We start from the raw sequence: 18,260 nt of genomic DNA, 5'->3' as shown, positions 1-18,260 counted from the left end.
GGATGCATTAATTTCTTTTTCTTTAGGTCATTTGTATGAATTCAGAAAAAAACGCCGAACTCAAAGAAAAGCTGTATTTGAAAACAAATTAATCTTACCACACCTATTCAATGAACTGTTAGCATCAATGCTTGCTTCAATACAGGTTTGGAAGAGCTGTCATGCCTGAATCAGAAGGTCTTTATCCATTTTGGACATAATGCTAGTTATGGTGAACTTGAAAAGATTGTATGGTGTAGAGTGAGATATGGTGAGGTAGGAGATCATGTGTCTAGGAGAACATGATCACAGAGATTGGCGTGCATCCATACTCAAGTTGTCCTATCTCTTCTTGTTGGAAGATGTATAGTCTTCCACTGCATACTGTCTATCAAGAGTATCACAACTTTCTCCAACATCTGTGTAGAAACTGGCACTAACACTTAAGCCCTGTGACAAAAAAATGAGGAGGTATGACATCTCCCTTGCAGATGACTATCACAGTTGCTGAGAACTTAGTATGCATGACTGTTGGAACCTCAGTCAGGTCTCAGATAACCATCTGTCAGTCATTTAGTTTACCTTTTGGTCTTGATCACAGTTTTTCTCATCAGTGAAAAACCAAAGCATTCCAATCTCTTGGTGTTTTAACTTATTTAGCCAGTGTTTTGCATGGATTGAATGATTATCTCTTGTCACATCCAACATAAACTGGCCTCTCTGCATCACATATTACTTGCACAAATATTCTAATGGTGCATTCTGCATAACTCAGCTAATGGTGCATTCTGAAACCTTGAGGTACTTCACAATGGCTCTGATTGAATTTCCAGGATTTTATCAACTATTTCTAGGACTTTTAGTACAAAGTTGTGTTCTGATGGTATTCAAACCCAGTGAATGCATTTTGTGTTTAGCTGCCGATGTTGGGTCCAATCAGCAGCTCCCAGCTCCTTTTGAACTTTGACAACAAAGGATCAGGCAACTTTCAGAAAGCAAGCTATCTCTTACACTATGCTATGCTTTTAAGATGATTACAGCCAGCCTTTTCATTTGCTGAATCAACCTGATATCTGACACTATTTATCTGAAAAGTGAGGTAAAAAGAAAGTTAGAAGAAAGAGTGTCTGTTTGAAAGAAATGTACTCAAAAAAACCTGACACATCCTCTGTTTGTGTACGTGTGTGTGTGTGTGTGTGTGTGTGTGTGTGTGCGCGTGCATGTGTGCACACATGCACGCACACACACATACACAATACACACACACACACACACACACAAATATCAGTTTGCTCTAAAACAGAAAGCTCAGAGTAAACCTTCTGTTTTTAATAGGAGTTACACTAGAAACATATTTGTAGTAGTATAGCCTGGCACAAATCCAAATTATGTTATCCAGTTTTACCTTATCCTATATTAATAATAATTCTAAGAACTCATTGGGGATAGTAACATCTTGTAGGAGCCTGCTAGCAATCTGAGTTGTTAAACAAATTATGATTCAGAAGTGTTACCTAAATTTATTTATTTAATTTGCTTTATCATTCTCAATTTGATCAACTCTACTGGCTGGCTCCACATTTACTGATCATTTTCACTTTCTCTCTCCCATTTTCCCCTACTAGATGTGAGTTACCATGCAAATCTCTTTACAAGCACCTGTTCTACCAGCCACCCACCTCATAGTAATCCCCTCATCCTCGAACAAGAAACTGACTTCCTGCACCCAGGGTTTGTAGACTTGTAAACTGCATGGTGACCTCAATAGTGCAAGTGACACAAGAAAAGCACTCAGTTCATGTTGCAAAGTGCTTGGTATTAGAAAGGACATCCAGCCATAAAAACCATGCCAAAGCATGATGGAGTTCTTGGAAACATTGGATCCTGTCAAACCATTCAACCCATGCCAGCATGGAACAAGGATGTTGATGATGACAAGGAGTACATCCAAATTTTTTTCATAGGCTACTGAGAGTACTATGCAAAGCTCAACTTGATCTCTACTACAAATTCAACTGATCAGTGCAATGCTCACTAAACTGTATCTATATGAACAAAAAGGTTCACAAAATTTTTTCAGAGTTATTAAGGCAAAGGGGGGGGGGATTCTAATAATGTTTGTCAGTAAAGTTTGATAGGAGCCACATGCCAGAACCATGTAACAAGCGCCTGTGCCAAAGCCACGTAAGAAACACGCGTGCCAGAGCCACCTAAGAAACGCGCGTGCCAGAGTCATGTAAGAAACGCTCGTGCCAGAGCCACATAAGAAGCATCTAGAACACTTTATAAAGTGATTAGCATTAGAAAGAGTATCCAGCCATAGAAACCAGGCCAAATCAGACTGGAACCAAGTTTGGCTCACCAGTTCTGGTCAAACCATCCAACTCCTGCCAGCATGGAAATCGAACATTAAATGATGATGACTTATGCCCTCTTGAAGTTTGTTTTGCACTCTACTATTCTTCAGCCACAGTAATTGTGCACACCAGCATACTTGACCATTTCTATAATCCTCTTTGTTTTAGTTATAAGCTTCCAGACTGAAACATTTCACTGTCTACTTTCTGTAATTTGTTCTATTTGTAGTTAATTCTACCATTTCTGTTTGAAATTACATACCTTTCACTTTCTGAATGTTTATATTTCAAAAAATATAGTTGTATATATATATCAGTGGGTTTTATTTTAAATACATATAATACAGTCATAAAATGTGTAATCAACACAGAAAGAAATGAAAATAAGAATGATGGAGATTATTATACTGACAAATTTTTCCAGAGAAATCTTTGAACAAAGTTTCATTCATATGAGAGCTAATACTTAATATTGAAACAAGTCTAACCAAAACTAACTCCAGCATTTTGCTTATTCTTAACATATAGCTCACTCAATTCAATGTTTTTTTTTTATGCATCTTTTCTTTACTGTTACATTGGCCTAATACTAAAAATACATTTGATTAGCAAGCTATTACTTTTGGTTGGTCTTTTTCTTCATAGGCACACTATAAAAATATTAGAGTTTACATCAAAAGATTGTTTTTTTTTTTAAATGGGGGAAAAATACTGATCTGGAATCCAGTTTTTATGTTTTCTTCATTGTTCAACTTCAATATTTACATAAACATCTCAGTCCATACATTCAGCAAGTGTTTCAAGGAACTATATTTCATTTTGTAACCATATTTCTAACAAATACACTTATATTTTTAATTAATTTCAAAAATGTTTAACAAATGAATATTTAAAAAAACAACTACGATCGCTTTTAATAAACAGGTGTTTGCAATGTAACACAAGGGTCTTAAATAAAATTATCATAGGAAATTGTAATTTTGATAAGACCACAAAAAGGTAAAGGACTGTAAATAAGTACCTCCCTATTAACAATGGATGTGAGCTTAACTTAAGTTGTTAACTCCTTAATTATCAAGCTTATTTGTGGGCAGAAATTAGTTTGTGAAGATATACAATGAAGCTCATACGGATTTAGTCAAGAGGAAAACTTGTTATAGTAAAAACAATAATAAAAAAACTTTACCCACCCAACTGGTCAAGAAGTGAATTATTTACAATGTTAATTTTAAAGTAGTTTCTCTTTGGATGTAAAAAAGCATTATTATGACTATCTAGAACCGGTTTTGTTTGTAAACTTAGCTCACGTTTTTTTGTTTTTTTCCTGGGAAAAGACTATTTATGTACTCCCACTAAACTATGGTCTAAAATAATTATTTATACAGGACAAATTCAGTTCCTTCTACTTTATGTAATTGCAATACATAGGACAGTATTCAAAAGCAATTTCAAGTGATAACAAAATGTCTTAATTAGAAACAAGATGGAAATTAAAAATAACTCTTGATAAATAATCGAAGCCAGGTAAAATATCAATTTCACAAGTGAACAGTTTCCTTTAATAAATTCTCACCTGGTTGGAAGGTACAATCCAGTGCAAAAGCTGCCAAAAATTTCCACCTAAAATTAAAATAAATAATTTAAATAAAAATATTGCTTTTTTCTAATCATAAAACAAAAAATTAAAATTTCAAACCAATATTCTTGCAGGATGAAATATTGATTTGAGTTTTAAGATAAACAAATCAAAACTATTTGGCAGTCACCATCAATACTACAAATGCGAGAAAATTAATATTTTAGACTCGTAACAGGATATTTAATTTGTCACATATACGTTCATAATAAAATAAAGAAATATACACCTAAAATATTTCAGTAAAGTTAATGAGAACTATATCTTTAAAATAGCAACTCAATGTTGAGAATTAAATTTCTTTCTTCCAAAAAGAAAAAGTATTACTCAAAAACAAGTAGCATGTTTCTCCAAGTTTTCAGTCATGAAAATAAATCTAGAAAGTAAAAATTATTACAATAGCCCTTTGTAGATAAATGCTTTGCAAATAGCTGTTAGCCCAACCCTGACTAGTTAATGTACTGTGCTCTACATCAGAGGTTCCCAACCAATGGGTTGCAGACCAGTACTGGGCCATGGATCATTTGGTACCAAGTCACATTTAAATCTTAATTCTATTTTATTGATTATCACAGTCTGTAGGGTGTTTTTGCATTATCATCATCATCATCATCGTTTAACGCCCGCTTTCCATGCTAGCATGGGTTGGACGATTTGACTGAGGACTGGTGAAACCGGATGGCAACACCAGGCTCCAATCTAATTTGGCAGAGTTTCTACAGCTGGATGCCCTTCCTAATGCCAACCACTCAGAGAGTCATTATGTATAGTATATATATATAATAATTAAATTATATATCATGCACATGATCCACTAGTTTGTGGGAAAATTTGTCTTGCATAAAACCAGTCTGCAGTGCAAAAAAGGTTGAAAACCCCTGCTCTACATGAACATAAAACTAGGCTTGATTCAATCTGCCCAGCTAACAAAAAATTTAACTTATACACCTTGTTTGAATGGATAATGCTGAAAATGGAAAATACATTTATCCTCTTATTGTTCTTGATTATTCTGATAAAGGTTCACAAATGCCAAGTGGTAGTGTTAAGTTGACCAGCCAACAACAGATACTGTCCATGGTAGAATACACTTACACAAAGTGGAAATTCTAATTGTGACCGATGCCAGTGCCGCCTGACTGGCTCCTGTGCTGGTGGCATGCAATAAGCACCATTCATGCAAGCGCCAACAGCACATAAAAAGCACCATCCGGACACGATCAATGCTAGCCCCCACCCTGACTGGCTCCTGTGCTGGTAGCACATAAAAAGCATCATCTAAACGTGTCCAATGTCAGTGCCACCTGACTGACTCCAATGCCGGTGGCATGTAAAAAGCACCCCCTACACTCTCGGAGTGGTTGGTGTTAGGAAGAACATCCAGATTAGAAACATTGCCAGATCAGATTGGAGCCTGGTGCAGCCTCCTGGCTTGCCAGTCCCCAGTCAGACTGTCCAACCCATGCCAGCATGGAAAACGGACATTAAACGATGATGATGATGGAGACCACTGGTGGAGATGAATCAGCCATGACCAAGAAAAAAATAAAATTTCTCATTGATCAAACATTGTCAATACAACCAAGTTAATCCTAGAGGCTCATGGCGTAATAAATGACAATTCCTGTAAATCAAAAAGAGCTATCTCTAAGCAGTTCAAGGTGAAAGAATGCACTATCAGATGTGTAATACATGAGGACATCAAGTATGAGCCCTACATGATAGGAGAGGGAAGTTCATATTCTGTAAGGCTAGGAAAACTGTGATTATGTGACTCAACATCATACGGTTCCCTAGTTCTCCCAATTTGAACACCGCAAAACTACTGTGTCAGGGTTGCAGAGATTCATGAACTGATTGCAGCCTGCCATTGTGAGCATGGTTGCCAGCATGGAGTAGAGGACATCTGACATAATATACAGTTACTTCTATGGTCACATCAGCATGATCACTGCAGTTACAGGTATTTTTGTTGAATGGCATGTTTCTTTGGTATATCTAGTTGAACACGTACTATTTTTCTGCAAGAATTTGTTTTTCTTATACTTGTTTTAGTCATTGGACAGCAATCATACTGGAGCAATTCCTTGAAGAACTTAGTCAATCAACATGATGCCAGTACTTGTTTTTAAGTCTGATACTTTATCAGTTGCATTTGCCAAACAACTAAGTTACAGGGATGCAAACAAATCAATATCAATTGCCAAGCACTGGGACATCACTCACTCGCTCGCTCGCTCACACACACACACACACACAGGGGAAGGGAGGGGCTCCCACCCAGGCTGCCAAATTCACTCACAAGGCATTGGTTGGCATGGGTCAACAACAGAAGATACTTGCCCAAAGTACTACAGTGAGGGACTGAACCCAGAACCACATAGTTGCAAAGCATAAATTTTTTAACCCTACACCTATACCTGTATCTATTTGTTGATGCTTTTCTCTTTTTTGTGTGGGGGGGGGGGGGGCTGGTATTCCTTGCGTTTATTTCATTCTTGGTGGCCTGGTATACTTTGACTATGAAGCCATGTTTTACTTTGTTGGAAGAGTATTTTGAAAAAGTATTTAAGGGAAAGTAGCTTACCTGTGCATCAGGCCACAATTGCTTTACAACATTTTGTATTCTTTTCACTACACCCTCTCTCATGAATTTTTCCTCTGGACGGGGAGACATGTATACATAAAAATCTTTGATTTCATCATGTAACCTGGAAAAAAAAAGAAAATTTTTTTTATAAGAATATATCAAACAAATTATAATTCCTAAGGCATCACAACTAAATTTTAATTTCCAATAAGAAAATGAACTGAAACCTTACATGTGACTTGACTCATCATCAAAACAGTAGAAGCTTCCATTGTAATTGTTTTATTGACTTCAAAATTAAAACTAGTTATTTAGAGGAGTTTTGAACCTGAAAATACATCTCCTTGCTGAGCCATCCATTCTACAAGAAAATTTCACAGATATCTCCCTCAAATCATATCCAGCCATATCTTTATAAAGTAGGATACACTGGACAGTGAAGTCATAGATATTCAAAAAGACAGGGTGGTTATGGCTCTTTTTTTTTTTTTTTTTAAATTAAAAAATACTCATTGATGATAAATCAGTAATGCCTGATAAAACTGCATTTATGAACCTCTTAACATAAATCATAAACAGATCTAGCTTCATGGAAGATTCAAGGCCATTTATAATGGTCTCCTTATAAGTTAGGGAATATTTGTTAGAAATGTACCAAACAGTTGTATACTTCCAGGAAAGGAGTTAATTTTATGAGCAACTCCTGAGATGAAGAGATTTGAGAGCAATCACAGTGTATGATTTAGTAACTTTATTACTAAAAGAGATTTGGCAAAGATAGGCTATTCCTTTGTGTTCAGAGGTAGAAGCAAAATCAGGAAGCAGTAGAGATTAATTGAACCCAGGAGAGTTTCTCTCAATAGATTTAATAGCAGATAAACAAACTAGATTATGGATATAATGTGTATTCAAACATGCAGTGTGAACTTGTCTTAAGGAAAGTATTTATTTATTTACACGTTTTGATTCTTTTGAAATATATATATGAAAGGCATGACAGAAGGTGCTTTGTCAAAATCTGACTGATGCAAGCAAAAAAAAACAAAAAACAAAAATAATAGTGTGCATGAATAGCTTCCTCCTTACCCAGCACATGATACACAATTTTGTTTTGTAATAAAAATTTGTTTAAAAATAAATAATTGGAAAAAATTCTACATTGAATCAAATCAATATATATCTTAATAACATTAATTTTAGTTATTTAATTAAACAAAATGTTAACCTTCAAAACTTAACCATTTAAAAATTTCCCATAGATAGTAAAATTAAGAATAATTACATGAATAAAAAAACAAATTGAAAATAAATTTACACATTTCACATTACGATTTAATATTAGTAGCATATGCAAAAAAATATGTACATAAAAATAGCTGTTTTCAAGCCATACTGTTACAATAGTTCTTAGCTTATATTACCTCATGTGAGTAGTTGTCATAGGGATAAAAGAAAAACATTACATAGTAAGTAGGTGGTTATATTTCACTCCTATGAGTATGATATCAATGTGTAGAGATAGAGGGTTAGGATAAACACATTCCAGAACTAGTAATTAAAGAAGTATTGCCTAAAATGGCCAGTTCATCTAGTAGTCTGAAGGTAGGAAGAACAAGAGTATAAACAGTGGTTCAGCAACTGGCAGCAGTTAGGTGGGTATAGCTAGACTAAGCATTAGAGAATTTTTCATGATAGAAGTAAATACATATAACAAATAACATAAAAATCATTTTAGGGGTCACTAGTGGAAATCTAAAAGATTTCAATAAAACACACACACACACTAGGCATTGGCCCAAAGAAAAAATATATAAAAATAATAGAAACATGATATAGGAAAACATATTCTTACAACCTCATTACAACATATGATGTAGTGATTAAACAAGCAGTCACGAAATCAAAATCCACTTTGCCGACAATGCTCTTTAGATGGCATTCTATTTAAACTTTTCAACCAGTAAATAGTCAATAGAAACCTTTAGCACAAAAGTAATAAGCTTTCTCTCTTCCTCCTCCACAAAAAAAAAACATTGTAATAGCCAACAAGGAAGCTTCTTACACTGTAACTTGATATGCTAGAGACAGCAGCCAACTCTACCTCAAATCATATCCTACCACCTAAAGAAAGAAGATGCATTCCTAGAAATATTGCATCTAAAAAAAGATAAAAATAAAATACCCACAACTGGAATGCCTTTGATCAAAGGTCTGTTTGATCATAGTTGACCTAATACTAAACAACATGGTAAATGCTTGAAAATACACAACTTATTCAGTTTCATTTATTATTCGAAAATCTCAGTAAGCTAAATTAATCTACTGAATCTATCTTTTACCAACAAAGATTTTATACATGAAGCTATTAATTATGTATTGCAGGTGAAGGCTTGAAATTACCTAAAACTATACCAACTAGCAGGAAAACTACCCAAAATGCAGGCTTCGGATGGTCATTATGTTAAGGATATATACATACAGAGATACATATACATTCACACACACAGGCATAACTATCATTAAGAACACTGCTTTGCCAGCACGTGGTTTTGGGTATACACACGTGTGTATTTTTGTGTCACCCACCTTATCCTTTGACAACTGATATTAGTTTGTTTACATCCCTGTAACTTAGCAGTTCAGCAAAAAGACCCAACAGAATAAGTACCAGGCTTTACAAAAAAAAAGGAAAAAAACTAAGTATTGGGGTCAATCTGTTCAAATAAAATTCTTTAAGGTGCTACTCCAGCATAGCCACAGTCTGTGACTAAAACAAGGTAAAAAGACCTATATACATGCATTCATGTGTGTGTGTGCATGCATATAGCTGGGGCTACAGGTTAAACTTACAGGTACTTTCCATAATTTCAAAGAGTGGTGTGCGTGTGTAGGAGTATTTATCTCAAATTATATTATGGTTGTTGTTAAATAGTTCCAAATCAGTTATGGCTGAAAAACCAATGCAAAGCAATCTAGTTGTACCTAGCTTATTTGTAACTGTTCAATATAGCCTATATTTAAGAGTGTGACTTGTGAGAGTTCGACTATTATTTTCAGCAGGTTGAGTGACAACCGAGTTGTGCATGTTTACTAAATTCTGCTATGTCTAATGCTTTTAAAAGTACTTCGTGCTAAAAAGTTTTTGCAAAAAAACAGTGTTTCCAAAAAAAAGCTCCAAAACATCTGTTCTATTATGTCAATATATAGATGTCAGCAAATTTAAAACATGTATAAGTGTAAAATTATATAAAACCTCTATCATTAATTACTTTTTAATTAAGAATGAGATTTTTCTTCAATTTGTTATTCGACATTTTCTTCTGAATTAGTAAATGTGTGTATGTGTGCTTTTCTTTCTTCATTTGCAGTCAGTTATTGCAACTATGACAGTTCATTGCTATGGCATGACTTGATAAGTTTTATCCATACTAGGAAAAGATAAACTTACTAGGAAATGGATGCATGGCATTCAATTAAATAATAATATAAATTATATATATATATATATATATATATATAGGGTACAGGACATCAACTGCGTAAACAACATGAAGTATGGAAACAAACAAGTTAAATACGCAAACAATGAGAGAGAAATGGAAATCAGAGCAAGTAACACAGAGAATGATCCTTCATCAGTTGTCGGCTGTCTGCCATTTACTCTGATCAATTCCATTCCACTTCATATTCCTTTTTGCAGCATCTTTGAATCTCAGTCTAGGTCTTCTACAGTTTCTTTTCCCTTTGCATAGTTGGGAGTAAAGAAGTTGTCTGGGGAAGCTGTCGTTGTCCATCCTGTGTACATATCTCAGCCAAAGTAAATTTCCATCAACAAGAATTTCAATCACATCACATAGGAGGATCTCTTCATACCTGGTCTTATTAAACAGAGTGATATTCATAATTTGTCACAGCTGTCTCATCATATATACATGCAACTTGAGTTTTATAGTCTGTCCAGATTTCAGCTCCATACAGCAGAGGAGAAAGCACTACAGCCTGGTATACCTTACAGTTAATTTGTATAGAACCTGACTATTTTTCCACAGCCTCTCCTGTATCCTGCCAAATGAAGCACTAGCTTAGCTCACTCTGTATGCATTAGCTGAGATGGTGCTGCCTAGTGCTTGAATGCTTTGCACTGGACCAGCCCTTCATGTCTAATAGTGATGTTTTCTCCCAATACAGAGATAGGTAGGTAGGTTTTCCACAGGTTGGTACAGGTATTTGGTTTTTCTGATGTTAATCTTTAAGCTGAATTGCTGTGCAGCTCTGGTAAAGCTATCTACAAATTTCTGCATATTTTCAGCACTGGCAACCAGTACACTATCATCAGTGAACAGCATCTCTCATACAAGTATTTCATAGTGCATGTCTTTGCTTTATACTGTGCAACATTGAACAGACCAGTATTATGCTGTGTCTAGATGTAAATCCTACCGCCTCCAACTCATACAAAGGCAACTTTCAACATTGCTGTGAAATTGAGGGAGAACAGTGCTGGAGCAAATACACACCCTTGATTAATTCCATTTGTCATCACAAACTCGTGTGAGGCATTACTATCTACATGCCAGCATTCCTTCATTTAGGGACCTGACCAAGTAGATGAACCTTCAAGAACATCAATATTTAAGAAACCACCGGAAGTCCACAATGGGGAACTGTGTTGAAAGCCTCTGTGAAGCCTAATAACACTGCAAACATAGACATGTTCAGCTGACTGCATTTTTCCTGAATTTGGGAAAGACAGAAGATTATGTCCACAGTACTTCTACTGCCTGGGAAACCACACTGAGTCTCAAGTAAGACATTTGGACAAATATATTCATTTAGGCTGTATAATAAAATATGAGCCAAGATCTTCTCGGCTATTGATAGAAGAGAGATACCTCAATAGTTTCCATAGCTCACACTACTACCCATTTTCAAGACAGTATCAATGCTGCCATCTTTTCAGTCTTCTGGAACCATTTCCATCTCCCAGAACTGGAGCATAATGCTATACAGGCTATCAATAAGCTTCAGACCTCCATACTTCCAGATTTCAGTTGGTATGCCAGCTCTGCAAGGTGCTTTCATTTGTTTGACTGCATTATTGAATTCTTTGTAAAAAAGTTTGTCATCTAAGAATCAGATGGTTGGCTGCTGTGCAATCTTCTCAAGAGCAGTATAATTCACAACACCCATAACTTAACAGCTCAGCAAAAAAACCCATAGAATAAATACCAGGGTTGTGCAGACTTTTAAGCTAGCTCCTCGGAGGTCTAATTGGGCCTGTGGCCCCAAACTAATGAGAGCTAAATAGCATGACCATAATAAATCTATAATGACTATACGTCCCGGTGGTGTTTGATCAGAGGTTAAGGACAAATGAGAAATAATTCTGTAATGCAATCATTCTTTGTTTCAGTCCCAAGTGGAATTCCAACTGTTGGTCAATTTGTCCCAAAGTTCTTATCTCAATGGTAAATTAATGAAGTGAATGTCATTTATCTTCCCCTTCATCTCTGACATCGCTAAGCTTTTCCTGCTAGGAATAGCAACCAAAATGCTTTTAAATCAGATCCCAATGCTGTATGTTTGAGAACCAAATGAACGGCAGATTTTCACTTCCAGGGTCGTCCTAATTCCAAAAAGGTATAATATGTCTATGCAGAGCAAATGTAGGCTGAGATACATGGGTCCCAGTCAGACAGAATTTCGTTTTTATTATATATATATATATATATATATATATATATATATATATATAATACATTAAAAGTCAGTTTCAATCTTGCTTGCTTGTAACGTTAATCAGTGAAACTGGTGCATAATGGGGAAAATAACATTAAATTTACCCTGAAATGTTAATACGAACCAAATGAAACAACTTTCGCGTAAATTGCTAGTTTTCAAGATAGATTTTCAGGGTATAAATACCCAAAATGGTGCATGATGGGGAAAATGTTACAAAAATAATGTTCATCCTCAAAGGGAATAAAACTTTTTTTTTTTTCAATTTCTATTTTTGCTTTTATCAAACAATATTTTAATCATTTAGAAATATTTTTAAGTGAATGTGATTTCAAAAATGTAAGATGTTTGGATAGTAAGTATTTATATTTTAGCTTTCTTTAAACAGACAATATTTAAATGCATTTTTAAATTATTTTCAAGTGAATATCATTACAAAAATTTTTGGCATATTTAAAAAATATTTTAAAGTGAAAATGACTTTAAAAATATGGTAAATATTTCATAAAAGACCCATTCGTAACCTCAGTGTGAAATAATGTTTTTCCATTGGTTTTTGCAAGTGCATTCAACATATCTCACCTCCAAAGAATTGGCTGTTATTTCTAGCACTCCCTGCTATCACATAACAGTTATTTGCAATAAAGGACCTGAAATACCTGTTACACGGTAGCAGAGCATGCTAGAAATAGCAACCAAATCTTTCCTTTTCTGGGGAAAGGAGCCGTTTATGCATGATTTCGATGTCACATTTGTTGAAAGCATCGAAATAACCTGGAAAAGAAAACAACCCACAGAACAAAACTCTTGCTGTGAAACTTAGACTTTCTCGGTGACCCAAGGGGTCACAGGTGGTGTCTCTCTCTCTCTCTCTCATATATATATATATATATATACACACTTAGACATATATATAATTACCGGTAATAGCAAAGTTATACAGGTAAGTGGAGGAATTAAAACATTATTTCAGTGGTAATTTATTTTAAAAAAGTATGGCCTAGGCTCGGATGCATCCTATGCACTCGTACATCTTATAGGCCATCAAACACAGTATATAAACAAACACAATCATCATCATTAATATATTGTAATAATTTTTTCACGTGAAAAGAGAAACTGTTAGTGCAATCTAGTCAAATAAGAAAAGAGACTGGTTGCAAAAAGTACTTTGTGAAAAATAATGTTACACACTTCTCATTGGGCGTACAGTAAATTTCACAGGAATATTTAATGCTTCTATTCTAAGAAAGCTAAACTCATATGATCTCAATATTCAAATAATTAAGTCAGCCTAAATATATTGATAGTTCAAGTTTCCAGTTATGGCTTTAAACACAGTCCATAAAATTCTACGTATTGAAAAGAACTGATAAAGTGCTGATATTCTTATTTGAAGAGAATACTTCATTAATGTGTGATTAATATCAATCAAGCTACATAAAGAGCAAATGATGTAACTTGGTCACAATTAATAGTAAGTACTGTTTAAGCATATATACTAATTATAGTTTAATGTATAAAAATTACATTACCATTAGGTTCAATCACTTTTTGACTTGAAATGTCAACTTACAGATGTTCAACATGAACATAAAATGTATTAAGCCCAACCAGTCAAAGAGCTAAACCACAAAAAAACAAAAATTTCAAATTTCAGGGCAAATACTTTTTAAATGTATTTCATGATGATGAAAAGTCATTTGGGGCAGACACTTTGTGTTAGGAAGGTAGATTTCATAAACATAACTGTGGATACAAATGAGACTACACTAGAGTAAATTTGTTGCTGTGAAGGATAAGAGAGAGAGTGAGTAGCAGTATGAACTTTTCTTCAATATTGATACTGCTAGTAAAGCTTTTCAAATTAAGACAGGTGAATATGATAATACCACAAAATTGATAAAGATGCAACAGGAAAGAAACCAAAAAGCATGGCATACATTGAAGAGTGTCAAGAACATGTGTGTTGAACATTTGATTTCCTTTTGTTCATTTGCAAATATTTCATTTGTCACTTGGCCTAACTGGGTACTGTCTACGAATTTCATACTACATTATTTAAACAACATTGTACAACTTACTAAGAAGTAGCTTAATGAATTTCCAGATTTATGATTTGATTAGCTTGTGTTCCCTCAAACAAAATTTTTAAGAATTATTTTTAATAGCCCTGAGCCAACCAAGGTCTTGTGAGTAGATATGATAAACAGGAACTGAAAGAAGCCTACCGTGTGTGTGTGTGTGTGTGTGTCTTTATGTTTGTGCCCCACCAGTATTTGACAACCACTGTTGGTTTGTTTACATCCCCATAACTTAACGCCTCAGCAAAAAAAAACTGACAGAATAAGTACTATGGTTGATTCATTCAACTAAAACCTTTCAAGATGCTGCCTTAGCATTACAGCAGTCCAATGACTGAAACAAGATAAAATAAATGTAAGCATTTTGGAGAGAATATTTCTAATATCTGGATTCATGTCAACAATCTCTGGAGTCTGGGATCTCCAGCTAAACTGATTGCTGTTAATAGTCATCAATCTGAAGCCATATGATGGATTCCTCAGGATAAAATCCACCACCAGCAGATGTCTTAGATGTAGCATTAGAACCATTAAAAAAAAGTCTCTTAGTGCAACCACATCATGAATGAATTCATGGAGTGGGATGAGATGAATAACTCAAGAAATGCAACTGGTATAAAACAAAGGAAGACGCTCAACCATGTGCTACATTTACCCATGGAGAGACCAGTGTGAGCCTCTCTTGAAAATCAAAAGCAGAGAGGTGAATGTGTAAGAGGCAAGGCAGACTTACCAAGAACTGGTGGAAGACTGAGCCCTGGTAGATGTGGACTTGGCCCAAGAGTAGACTCATGACAGCTAGCTACTTTTGGGAATGTCATCTGTCATAAACTTGCATTAAATCCAAATACATCTTACTGAATTTTTTAATACATAATTAGGAGCTATACATTAGTCCATTGAGCACCTAAGCATTCTAGGAAACATTTTTATTTAAGTCATGCCACCAATTAGAAAAATGTATACAATGACAAAAAAAAAAAAAATTATTAGCATTTATAAAAATACATTGATTAAGCTAAATTGGATTTTTCATTGGTTTCAGTCAGATTATGACCATGCTTCAAGAGTTTAACCAGTTACGTGGACATCAATACTTTGTCTGATACTTAGTTCAAATCCTATCTGGGTAAATTTTGCTTTCCCTCCTTCTGATTTTGTTAACTGGGAGCACAAAGGGACATAACAAACTACCACAATGTATTTTGATTGATGTTTTACTGAGTAATCATAATGTGAAAAAAGTATATATTTAAAAAGTCAAGCTTTATTTATTGAATTGAACCGATAGTCTAAAATTGAGACTCAGAACTTAAGCAAGGCTAGCAGAAAATAGGGATTAAACAGTTAATTTCTTTAAGCCTTACCTGCAGAATATCCATCATTCAATATAATACAAGTAACTTGAAATACCACTATGTTTTTTTTTTTTTTTACCTATTACCTGTTTCAGTCATTAGACTGTGATCATGCTGGGGCACCACTTTGAATTTTTAGTCAAATGAATTGACTCCAGTACTTTTTAAGCCAGGTACTTATTCTATCGGTCTCCTTTGCTGAACCGCTAAGTTACAGGAATGTAAACATACCAACACCAGTTGTTAGGTGGTGATGGGGAGACAAACATATGGCAAACAAATTATTAGAAGACCTGGGTCCAAAGATTACCAGAAAGAGATATAGACATGCATGTATTTAATATTTATAATCTTTTAATCAAGGATTATATAACAAGATGCTTATTAGATTTCAATGCTAAGTAAATCTCAAACTCAAAAATTTATGTGCTTGTTAAAAGTCTTTCACATGACATATAATGCCATGTGAAAGAATATCTTCTACTCTAAATTACATTAAAAATTTTCAGTATATTAGACTTCTAACTTGGACATGTATATAATCTTTTATTGTCAGTCCTTTGATTGATTTACAGATGGTACAGTTTTCTAAAAAGAAGTTTCCTGTGATTCTAAAGATTAAATTTAATATCACTCTAAAGGATAACACTACAGCAGTATGACTTGAACTTCTAACTTCAACAGTAAAGAATTTAACATGTTCAAATAAGCTCCACAAGTTCTGCCAAGTCATAAGTGTCTTGATACTAATTTGGCAAAGCAAAAGCTTTCAAGCAAACACCATTGTTAATGTTAATTACAGAATGTGTATAAACAGAATTAGTCATGCAGACTAAAAATAGATTGCAATATCTAGTTAACGCCTTTTACATTCCCAGTTCAAATCACACAAAAGTTAACTTTAGATTTTATCCTCTGAAGTCAATAAAGACAAACTATCAGCCAAGTAATGGGACTGCACTTAATTGACTACACCACCCCACAAAATTTGTGACCACATGCCATACTAGAAAAAAAAAAGTTAAAAATTCAATTACAGAATATAATTGAATATGGAAATTATATGCAGAATATAATTTGCATACCATTTACCATAAACAAAATAAATTTAAATTCAGGAGCCATGTAGGTGAATGATGACGACCACCTCCCAATGAAAGCAACACCCTCAAGTCATTAATAGATGACCAACAGGCGTGTGGGCAAGTGTTCTCTACTGCAGCCTCAAGCTGACCAAAACTTTGAGCGGATTTGGTAGACAGTGTCTGATAGAAGTGTGTGTGTGTGTGTGTGTGTGTGTGTGTGTGTGTGTGTGTGTGTGTGTGTGTGTGTGTGTGTGTGTGTGTGTGTGTGTGTGTGTGTGTGTGTGTGTGTGTGTGTGTGTGTGTGTGTGTGTGTGTGTGTGTGTGTGTGTGTGTGTGTGTGTGTGTGTGTGTGCGCGAGCGTGCGTGCGCACGTGAGAGTACCCCACCACTGCTTGACAACTGGTGATGGCATTTTTACATCCCTGTAACTTAGCAGTTTCGCAAAAGAAACCAAGAGACTTGAATAATTTTTTTTTTTTTTAAGTAAAACGTTGCCCTGATTTGGTAAGGTTATGTAATATCAGTGACTGGTGTGTCTCAGCCAGTGAATCAGAGACATCTAGACAGTTCTTAGGTAGCCAACCCACTAGATCCATTTAGATGCCCTCACCAAAGAGAGTTCAGCAGGATCTCTAATATTAAAATGGAAATTATCAATTAATACTGAGTTCCACTGGGATGCACAGTGTAAAAGCTGGAAAGTATTGTCTCTGATAGTTGTTAAATTAGAAGAAAATGTGGAAACTACTGTAAAATAAAAGAAATTTCATGTCTTGTTGAAATCCTTTCATTCTCCACTGTTTATATCCTTGTAAAAAGAACACAATATCACTTTTCTTAAGTCATCAATATTTTTCAGCTTATTGATTACCATTCAAGGTCATACATAACTATCCTTCATATGACTTTAGTTGATAGGAATTAACTAGTTGTCTCATTTACAGTAACTATATCAATTTATAACTTGCCTACTTACCATACAAACTCTGACAATGCTAATAGCAAATTTACTAACAGGAGTAATATCAAACAATCATACATTTTAGGATCATGTCTAAATAGTGTCATGAGGCATGGTGATGTATTAAAAATAGGTACAGACATGGTTGTGTGTATGAAGTTTGCTTCCTAACCACATGGTTCCAGGTTCAATCCCACTGCATGGCACCTTGAGCAAGTGTTTTCTACTGCAGCCTCAAGCTGACCAAAGCTTTGAGTGGATTTGGTAGACCAATGCTTTAAGTAGATTTGGGCTTCTTTTAGACAGTGTCTGAAAGAAGCCCGGTGTGTGTGTGTGTGTGTGTGTGCATGCACACGCGTGAGTACCCCACCACTGCTTGACAACTGGTGATGGCATTTTTACATCCCTGTAACTTAGCAGTTCGGCAAAAGAAACTAAGAGAATAAATACTAGACTTTAAGAAAAAATACT

At 34.8% G+C, this 18,260-nt stretch overlaps 1 protein-coding gene across 1 annotated transcript in view; it reads right to left on the bottom strand.

The window, feature by feature from the left end:
• LOC106873407 (terminal nucleotidyltransferase 4B) overlaps positions 1 to 6,702 on the bottom strand; it is a 32,344-nt gene extending 25,642 nt beyond the window's left edge. Inside the window, exons 1-2 of the mRNA XM_052967002.2 lie at positions 6,560 to 6,702; positions 3,910 to 3,956 (exon numbers count right to left, since the gene is read on the bottom strand). Coding sequence (XP_052822962.2) covers positions 3,910 to 3,956; positions 6,560 to 6,649 — 137 coding nt within the window. The 5' untranslated portion in view covers positions 6,650 to 6,702. The remainder of the gene's footprint in view (positions 1 to 3,909; positions 3,957 to 6,559) is intronic.
• Between the last annotated feature and the right edge of the window lie 11,558 nt (positions 6,703 to 18,260).

The sequence above is a fragment of the Octopus bimaculoides genome, chromosome 1, assembly GCF_046866305.1.
Source record: "Octopus bimaculoides isolate indiv1 chromosome 1, ASM4686630v1, whole genome shotgun sequence".
Taxonomy (NCBI): domain Eukaryota; kingdom Metazoa; phylum Mollusca; class Cephalopoda; order Octopoda; family Octopodidae; genus Octopus; species Octopus bimaculoides.
This window is presented reverse-complemented; position numbering and strand designations above follow the sequence as displayed.